This window comes from Nilaparvata lugens, chromosome 2 (assembly GCF_014356525.2).
Source record: "Nilaparvata lugens isolate BPH chromosome 2, ASM1435652v1, whole genome shotgun sequence".
In the NCBI taxonomy this organism is placed as follows: Eukaryota; Metazoa; Arthropoda; class Insecta; order Hemiptera; family Delphacidae; genus Nilaparvata; species Nilaparvata lugens.
Window position 1 is genome coordinate 81,320,859 of NC_052505.1, and position 10,807 is coordinate 81,331,665.

Consider the following 10,807-nt stretch of genomic DNA (forward strand, 5'->3'; position numbering starts at 1 on the left):
CAATAAATTATTAGTACAAAAATTAGAATTATAATTAGAAATTATGAAATAACAATAAACAGATGAATATTTCAAGGGCTACTCGCTTGGCGGCTAGTGAAGATTAAATTTGTTGTGGTTATGGAAAAATTTAAAACAATGACTCAGTAGTCACCTACCTTTTTGATAATGGCCCCCAATTTGGCATCCACTGGTTGAACGCGACGTTAATTATTAATGAAAAATAAAAAAACTGATCTAATGAAGTGGGTTCAGATCCCTTGCTATCTAATAATACAATTCTCTTTAAACTGCCCGAACTGTGACAGGAAAACTGTATTATAAAACAAGAACAAAATCCATCCCCTTCACCAGAACAGCCGGACTTTTACTCACAGTCCTAACGAACGAGCTCACAAAACATTTTTGCCCGTGGTGCGAACGATATTTTTCGCCACACACAAAAATAAACAATATATATATATATATATATATATATATATATATATATATTGTTTATTTTTGTGTGTGCAAAAATGTTTTTCCGGCTCTCAATCTTTTCTTGAAAACCGATTTCGAGCCGGAAAAATCTCATTTTCTGCTCTAGGTGCGAAATACACTATATTGGCCCTTACTTTTTTCGAGAAAACGGTCGAACCGTCACTATATATATATATATATATATATATATTATATATATATATATATATATATATATATATATATATATGAGAATAGTTGTTTACTAAGCACTTCCGAAAGCAGAAGTGGAAGGTGATAGCTCTAGCAAATCTGAGGTAATCTGGTAATCTGAATATCAGGAAATTGTCCAAGTTTTTTTATTTTTTATTCTGATTTGTCTAAATAACCTAAAAGATGATGTTCAATTATGTGGGAGGTTGAGTTTATACTTTTTTATTCTTTCAAATGACAATAAGATGATATTATTATAAATGTTTTAATTATTGAATAATGAAAAGTTTTTTGATCGGATGTTTTTTGATCACTTTTCTTAGTTTCATGTTAGCGGCTGGAAAGGGTACTCTTTCCGGCCTAGGCCGGAAAGAAACCTGTTCTGACGTCAGACGAGAATCGTCTGCAAACAATGTCTTTCAGATCTACGTAGGGACTGGAAAACAGCTGCTTTCTGTGCAGTGTGGCGAAAATTAGTTTTATGGGGCTACCTAAAAGCACGTGTATACATGAACAAATCACGAACCCTTGAAGCCCTGAGTGAAACAATAACACAAGAAACTCGAGCGGTACCACGTGCAATGCTTCAGAGGAGTATGGACAACTTCTCACAACGTCTACAGGAGTATATGGACAAAAATGGACAGCCTTTAACAGATGTTATTTTTCGTACATAATAAATGTTTTAATTTTTTCATTTTTAATTCATATAATGGCAACATCCAAGATACACACTAAAAAAATAAATTTTTAGTGTCTTTTTTAATGAATGTCTGACTCTTATTTCAAATCATTCATACCTCCCTGCCCAACCCTGTACTTCCATTCAATTAGATTTTTATACTCTAGTCTAAATTTTAGAGCATTTAAATACAATCTAGACTCAATAAATGATAGATTTAGAATTAAATCAACAATACCTTCGACACATACGGAGTAAGCATTTGAAAACGAGATTGTAAATTTTCAAACTGAAGAAGTAGCCACACTTTGTGGTTCCATGAATTTATATTTCTAGTGCTAGCAAATGATCCAATCCTTTCTTCCCTGATTATCTCCTCCCATATAATGAAATTATGACAAAGATTGTATTAGATATTGGAAACGTTGATGTCCCAGAAATGTTGAACAATAAATAAATAAAATGTTTATTTCCAAAAAAAAACTAAAACTACAACATCAATTACACAAAATAATAGATAAATTACAATTACATACAATAGAATTCTTATATTGTGTCCTCTACTTGTTTAGTTTTTGTGTGGAAATTGACCTACTCCACTATGGCGTACCATGTTCTAGAGTAGGTTTTGTTTGTTTTTTTGTGCGTATTATTAATTATTTAGTGTCTAGTAAGTCACAATAAAAACATAATATTTTTTCCAAAAACTTTCATACCAATCAAAATAATTGTATTTTGTGTTAACAGGTTCGTCTTCTCGGACACCAGCATCTGTTGGCGACGACAGCGCAATTTCAAAGAGCGGCGTCAGCGACTGCTCGCTGAGCGACTCTACGTCGCCCGACTCAGCAGCGGCTGCAGCCGCCAAGAAGTCGCGCGTCAAACAGGCGCTGATCAAGCGCGCGCGCAGCGTAGCCTTTTTCTCGCTCAAACTGAAGGAGCGTCGCGCGAATGCCGCCGCGTCCAGTGCCGCTGCCGACAAGGAGACGCCAGCCAAGCCTGTCAAGGAGAAGCCGTCGCCGATGCGACCGCCCGATCTGCATGTTGGCGGGGAGCTCTCCTGCATTCCCATCGAGAAGCTCATCTCTGTCGAGGATATCAACAAGCAGTTAAGACGCGCTGGAGAATCGTCGTCCAACAACTAGTCCTCAACCCTAGTTACACTAGTTTGATCAAGCAAAAAGGTAAGGTCCGGTTTCAAAGTCACTTATTAAGTCTAATGGATCATTAAATATATAGGTTTAATGGTTCATCAGATTTAATAAGAGTCCTAGAAGCCGGGCTCAAGGGTAACCGTCCACTGGAACCGTATTCAACCGATCTGTTAGGCCTGGATCGGACGAATCTGCAGGCTGTTAATTCGGCCGAACACGGTCGTCCATTGGAACCGTCTTCGTCAGTCTAGTTCAGTAGTTGGCTGGTTGCTAGAAAGTGAAGTCCCAACCTAGTTCGTAGGGAAAGTCATTCTTTTGTGTGTGTTTACTCACAAATATAATAAAAAAATCAAATCATTCATTTGCCATACAATAAATACATATTCAAAACATAATAAAAGAAAATACATAATTTTATAATCAAAAGTATAAAATAATAAAATGAAAATTAAGCATAAATAATACCAAAATCATAATTAGATACTTTTAAAAAAGATTTATAAAACAGAACAAGTTCAAAAAACAGACAAAACTGTGAAACAATTTTGAGGTTAGGATGATGTTGTCTCAGCTCGACTTCGGCCGTGTAGAGCCGGAAAATCCCATTTAATTCGGATCGAAAACTTGATCGGCCGGAGACGTCCGTGCACGGACGTATGTATGAACCTGTTGCAATGGACGAGCATCTATAGCTTTCTTTGTTGGGGGATCGTTCGGACGAGTTCGGTAGTTTTCGGCCGATGCTAGTTCGGACGAAATCGGTTCCAGTGGACGGCCCACCTAAATGTATTAAGCTGTGTACAGACTTTTGCACCACTAACATGCGCATTTCGCGTTCTATCAGCTGATTATATCTGTATCTGTACAGAAACGTTAAGATACAGATATAATAATCTTAGCATCATTTGATAAAAATTGAAAAGCACGTGCTCGTGACGCTCAAGTTTGTACACACCTCTAGATGCGTGTCGCTTCTTACAGCGACTCAAGTATAGCATAGATCAACCATAGATAGGAATTAGGAAGTGCAATCCTAGTCACTTACACGTAAGTAGGGAGAAATATGGGTGTTCTGATCCAGATTTAAGGTTCATGATTACTCTCAAGTAATGCGCAAGTTCATCACACACGCACTACTATAGTCTGTGCAAAACTTGAATTGCAACACTGTTATCTTAACTCACACTTAAGCGAATCGGGTCGAAAAGAGAATCGACTTTAGTCGAGAGCATGTGTTTCCAAATGACCACACTCAGAACAGTCGACTCTAGTCTCCGCGACTGTCACCATTTGAAAACACATGCTCTCGATTAGAGGCGAGTCTCTTCTCGACCTGAGTCGCGTAAGTGTGACTTACAGTCATTTGTAAGTGTGGCGCCATTTCACCAAACTGCTAGGGGGGGGGGCAAAAACCAAGAGTTATGAGGGGGGAAGGAATACCCCCAAAAGATAGAGGGTTCTGGGTTTTTCCCCATAACTGTTACATTCGAAGATGTTATTATATGCTTCATTTTCCAGTTTTATACAAATGTGGTTGAAGTATCAATACAAAAAATACATTATTAGTTATTGAATCATTAAATATTCATCAGAATATAGGCCTTCAGAGCTCTAAAGCTCTAAAGAAGGAATACACTGAAACAGATTTCTTAAAAATCATGGAAACAGATAATTTTTTTTTACAATGACAATTTCATTGGGATCATATTCTAATTGGAAAATAACTTTCAGTTAGAAAGCTAAAGAAACATTAAGCTGTTCCCATAATTCTCACCAACTCTGTACATACATTTTTGATTGTCTGATTGTTTGTTCCCTTTCTTTTGCTTTCACTGTGACATCTTGCAACTTGTTCATTCTCACGTTGAAATTTATGCGATCACTCATTTATTGTGCCCTGGTCATTTTATTGTGCCCTGGTCACTATTTAATTGTACCTATTCTATATTTAAGCTTCAACTATACCACAGAGAAAAATATATTCTTTACTACTCCGTACCCGTATCCATACATTCAAGGCAATTTTGCTACATTGTTGATACTGTAGAAGGAATTATACTACTGCTGTTCAAAAAAAGTTGTAATCAGTATGAGATTCTAAGGATTCGTGTAGATAGACCCGCATTTTCATTATTTATCTGATCCTTGGAAGGGCCTAGGCCCCCCCCTAAATGGCGCCCCTGCTTACAGTCAGAAAGAATGTGAGCTAATTGCGTGAGAGAAAGAGCGAAAAAAGAGCGTAGGAAATTTTGATGAAAACAGCATAAAAACGGCAACAGTGTGCTCCCATTCTCGTAAGCACCGTGCTGCACCGGAACATAGTAAGTTCGTTATAATAAGAAGCAAGACACAAGTTAGATCACGCAGCAAGCTAAGTCCCGGTGTCTAGGAGACTTATTAAATCTTATGAGCCACTAAACCTATACTTTTGATGGTCCATTAGATTTAAAACTTGTTCGAGAAACTGGCTCTAAGTCACCTATAATTGTGAGATTCACTTTGAACTATGACCTTTGGTTTAATGGAAAGCATATTGATGATATATTTTGTCTCGCATATCCCACAATGGAACATGCTCTTACCTTCAGATACTATTTGTTCAGCAATCTCTGTCCACAGATTCCTTTGAACATCACGACGATGATATTTTTTGTCTAGCATATCCCACAATGGAACATGCTCTTGAACCAAACTTATCAACTTTATAAAATAGATCAACTTCAAAAAACAAAAACAAACAAGACTGTGGAACAATTGTAGGTTAGGAGCACTAGTTGTTGTCTCAGCTCGACTAGCTAGTTCGGCCGGATAGAGCCGAAAAATCCCATTCAATTCGGATCGAAAAATTGATCGGTCGGAGACGGCCGTGCACGGCCGTATGAACCTGTTGCAATGGACGAGCATCTATTTCTTTCTTTGTTGGGGATCGGTCAGACGAGTTCGGTAGTTTTCGGCCGATGCTAGTTCGGACGAAATCGGTTCCAGTGGACGGCCCACCTTAAGTGAATATCACTGTAGAGGCGAGTCAACGCATCTGCAATGTCTTACAACGTCTAAAGTATAGTATTAGAGACCAATCACATAGACATTCTCTCAAGTAACCTCAATGTACATCATAAATGTCCCTGTGGAGTAGGCTACTGTTGGTGTAATATTCGATACGATTTTGTAGTTATAAGCTGCTAGGTTTAAATTCCTTTAATGCAAGTCGCTTTTCATATTGACCAAAGTAATATCGCAAACGTCATTTGATGTAACAGTCGACACGATTTCACAGCTATAAGCAGCAGGGTAAATCCCTTTGATGCATGTCGCTCCTTACATAGATCCAAGTATAGAATTGATAAGAGTCTCCCTATCACTTACACATGCTCTCAAGTAATGAGCAAGTTCAACGTAATGACCGTCCTACGATCGGTATAGTTAGAGATAATAATAATAATAATACTGAGGTTGATGCCCACATACGCTCTTAGGCTTGTGCGTGGGTAATGAATGAGATGAGAGATGACGACTACCTTTTAGGTAGTCGGGACCGACGGCTTATCGTCTCCTCCGAATGATCTGTATAGTAAGAGAATAGCTATTGATTGTTTTCTCTATGGTATAGTATAGTACGATCGGAATTCTAAAACTAGTGTAGTCCGACACACTCGTAATTCTTTAATATTGTATGTTGTCACGAGAATCAACACGAGCTGCTGTACAAGTAGCGTGCTTAGTTTCTTGGATGAGTGCCATTTGTGGCTACACCAGTAAAGCATAGTGTGCACTGATAGGCAAAACAGCCTTAAAAACCTCTCCGATAACACATACACATGCTAAATGCTATAAAAGTAGCTATGGAAGAATGAATTGCTCTAGAAATCAACTTGAAATTAATGAGGTGACGATCTTTCAAGGTGCCACTGAATTATGAGGTATGTTGTATGGTGAAAAAAATATTCAGCTATTCATCTATTCTCACAATTCAACAAAAATAATAGAAATGATTGGAAGAACAATAAGCTCAACCCAAGACTGTTTCTCTACGAAATTCTCGTAAATATCACTTGGAAAAATCGTCTGGAGAAGATTGAACAAATAATTTCTTTAGTGTTGTCAATTGATATAAATCATTGAAGTAGTCATTTCTTCATGTAATTACTGGATATTCAACATGCCCTATTTCAGGAAAATGATATACTTTATTTCCAACAATAATTCAGAAATAATTCCGAATAACTTCGGATTTGAAAAGGCATATATACCCTTCACCTCCTTAACATCTAAAAATAGTTTGAAAACCATCTCTCATGAAAATAGGATTCTTAAGAACCAAGTTATTCTCAATACTGGTTTTGTTTGATATCAACCGTACCACATAATATTTCATATCACATAACCGTAAGAGCACATAATTTTTATTGCTCTGGAAAACATATATGAAACTTACTGTTAACAATAGCTTTAGAATGAGAGATTCATGAGATTTAAAATAAATTTACTGCCGGCAATATCACTGTGCTTGTTATCAGTGCAGGTTCAAAATATTTGAAAAATCTGTTTAGTACAACCTCAGAATAATGTTTCTTTACAGCTTATGTTGATACTGTGAATCCTTGTAGTATTAGCACTCTATAGAGTTCGTCTAGTACGTACTTTTTCACCAAAATCTGTTGCTTTTGTAGCTATTCAACTGATAATAATGGATGCCTGTAGAGTAATTCCGATTGAAACTTGGAACATTCAAGTAAATATACATAAAAATACTTAGAAAACTAATTAGATCTTCTTACTAATGGAAATAAAATATGAAAAAATCAAAAGATCTTGTCAAATCCATACTATTTTGGAAATAAATAATCAATACATTGTTGGCGTCAACTAAAAACTGGAATATATTTTATATTCAAGTAGTCATCTCCTGCAAAAATCAATTCCAAAATTATAATGTTACTCTTTAGGCCTATTAAAATATTATCCAGGACGGTGATATCTGAGCATTTACTAACATAATGAAACTTCTTTAATGACGCAGTCACTAATTTTTTTATAAATAGTCAGACTTATCTTGGTAGTTGGTTTTTCAAAGAAGATTCTGCACTTGATATGTAGAATGAGCTTTGCTAGGTGCGAAACGCGATTTATTTATTTGTAAATAATGCGCGCAATAATAATTATTATTGGCATTATTTTGATAAGTATGCTGTAACAAGGTAATGAAACAATATTCCATTCCATATTAAAAGACGTATCAAATAGAGTAAGTTCTTTAGTTTTAAAAATAATGAATAGAATCAAGAGTAGAGTACATTTTAATAAATGTTGTGGGAAAAAGGCTTTCTTTCAATTTAGATTAATTAATTTCAGTAATATTTTGAAGTTGTAATGTGTTCAGTAATGCTTTTTCATTCCATACTTCAATAATTCTTTTACATCCTATCCAGTATTTTTGCTTTATTTTGTGATACTGTGTATTTACACCCTCCTGAAATGTACTGTATATTGAGATTTGCATACATTTTGGAACTTGATGAGACTGAACTGTCGTTTCTATCAAACCTGTGATGGAAACTCAACTGGATTTTGCTTATCGCAATGTGAAATTCTAATTTAAGAATATTGTGGTCCAATATATTCATGTTTCATTTATATGACTGTGAATATGGTACTATTCATGAAATTCACTTTTAAACCATCCAACAAAGCTTCAACGTGAAATGAATTTTATTTTATTTTAGAATAAATAATATACGGTACTAACTTAATCACTGGACTATTGGTAGGATATTGATAATTTGTGAAGGTTTAAATATCGTTCATGAAGTTGAGTATTGTAATGAGATGGTGCATAATATAATTGTAATGGTAAAAACTATGAATAAATTATGGTAATATTAAGGATTTGATTATCGTTGTTTTAATAATGAGATCGATATAACTCACTCTTGTTGTGGATATATATTGCTACGATTGACGTGAAGGGTGGATAAAATATACTAGATGAGATGCTGTTTCAAGTATTATATCAAATGATCAATTAATGGTCATTTTTTTAAACAATTTTTAACCTACACACTGTTCAAACAGGACAGCCTGAATATCTTGAAAATTAAAATTCAGTTTAACGATTGATTGACACCATATTTCCGAGTTCGGAGAGGTCTCTTTAATTTTACCAGGAATCTGAATTATTTTATAATCGGCATTATTGAGAAAACTAGAAAACTGTAAAGCTCGCTTAAAAATAATAACAGAAATCTGAATTATTTTATAAGCTTCATTATCGAGAAAACTGTAATAGATATTGGTTTTTTCAAGTTTGTTTATAATAATGGAATATATAAGATTATTTGGACTTACTGTATAACTTTTTTCCAACTTGAAAACGCTGATATCTAGTTTAACTTATAGGCTGCATCTAGAGTTATCACATACGATCAATAATGTAAGTTTTCTAGAATGTTAAAATTCAAAGATATTTTTGTGATCTTACCTCATAGAATATCAAACTCTTAAATGATAGAGACCACGCCAATGTAGTATTATTAGTAGCCTAATTTTAGTAAGCTTAAGTTCAACAATTGCTCTTACATAATTAATTAAACAAGAAAGGTTGTTTAGAATCTCAAGAGAATTAGTGTTCATATCGTTGAACAACATATTGTTATAGTTGTATCATGTAAATATTTTCTCTTGTTACATTGTTAGTTGACGATTATTGTGCTACATCTGTTGAATATAAATACTGTACAGTAATCTTTTTGGCTCACTTTATTTGCCCAGAAATTGCTCGAAAATTATGATTGATGAGTAATCTACGACACTTAATACAAAATAAATTATTTTGTAAACCTTACAAAGACCAATAATTGAAATATATTTATTCTATTCTTGAATAACACGGAAAATTGATCACATTGTTTGTACATTTTAATGCATTTCTAAAAGCTTCTAGTAATTACCCAAGATCAATGGATAATTTTCTAGTTGAGTGTGAAGCACGATTATTACAAACTTTAAGTATATTTTTCTGTAGTTTTTATCTTCTGGGTTGTAGTTTTTCTCTTCTCCCAAAACTTTCTGTTTATATACCTCACACTGAAAATTCCTTTATTCAAGCCAAGTTCTCAACTTTTCGACAGGTATAACATATATTTTGTTGAATAAAAAAATAGATATTGTTCAACCTCAGATTTATTAAGAACTCGAGATACCGGTTTCGGTTGTTACACCAGTTCACCAGAGATTGATAATGGTGTAATAACCGGAACCAGTAATTCGATTTTTCAATAAATCTGTGATTGGGTAATATCTTGTCTTTTCATTCAGTATGGATAACTATTACCAACTACTAATAAGTCATATATTTTGTATTTATTTGAATGATTGTATTAAAATTCATTAATTTCTAATCGTCATTATTGCTTGAGGCTGTGCAAGGCTAAAAAACTCTATACTGGTGATATTTTCCAAAGTTTTTCTATTTCTAACTATCAAGCTATCAAAAGGAAAAAGTTTTATCAGGAAATTTTTTCCGATCATTACTATTTTGGAGATATGAGCGCTAAAGTTTAAATTTTAGGGACAGATCATTTCAAATTCGGTAAGAGATAAACTTATAAAACGCTAAGGATAAATTCTTCATGGTATTGTTGATTGTATATCCTTACAATTCCATGAATTTATCGCTTACCGAATTTGAAATGATCTGTCCCAAATACTTGGACTTTATACGCTCATATCTCAAAAAATATAAGTAAATTGTAAAGTGTAAAAAAGTATAAGTAAAAGTAATATTTGAATAATTACTTATACAAAAAGAATAAGTAATGATAGGAAAAATTTTTTCCTGAAAAAATTTTCATTTTAATAGCTTGATAGTATACAAATGTAAAAACTTTAAAAAAGTATAGTCAGTAGAAAGTTTTTTTAAAGCAGCCTTAAATGGCGTGCTTTGTATCAGTGGGTCCTCGTATAGTGTCATTCGCCTTTACATATTCTTCTAGAATAAATGGAATAATATTCATAATTTATTTAATTACGTCCTCAGAAAGAAATCATTCAAACTATATGTTTTAATAATGGCTTTATAAGTGGCTAAACTTCCTAATCATAAAGCCTGCAAACTATATTCATTGAATCGAAGAGTTTATCTGAATGTTTGCCAATGCTAACAGTAAGGCCCGGCTATTTTTGGCCATGTTGCTCTGCTATTGATTGGCTAATTTAGTTTGGATTGGCAAAACTCGAGCGGCTCTATTTACTGGAATGCTATTGCTCCAATAAACTACTCCAGTTTATATAAACGAGAGGC

General features: G+C 34.3%; 1 protein-coding gene across 1 annotated transcript in view; it reads left to right on the top strand.

The window, feature by feature from the left end:
* Positions 1–5,045, top strand: part of LOC120349695 (anoctamin-8) — a 72,883-nt gene extending 67,838 nt beyond the window's left edge. The window contains exon 18 of the mRNA XM_039420212.1: positions 2,102–5,045. Coding sequence (XP_039276146.1) covers positions 2,102–2,499 — 398 coding nt within the window. The 3' untranslated portion in view covers positions 2,500–5,045. The remainder of the gene's footprint in view (positions 1–2,101) is intronic.
* Positions 5,046–10,807: the final 5,762 nt, after the last annotated feature.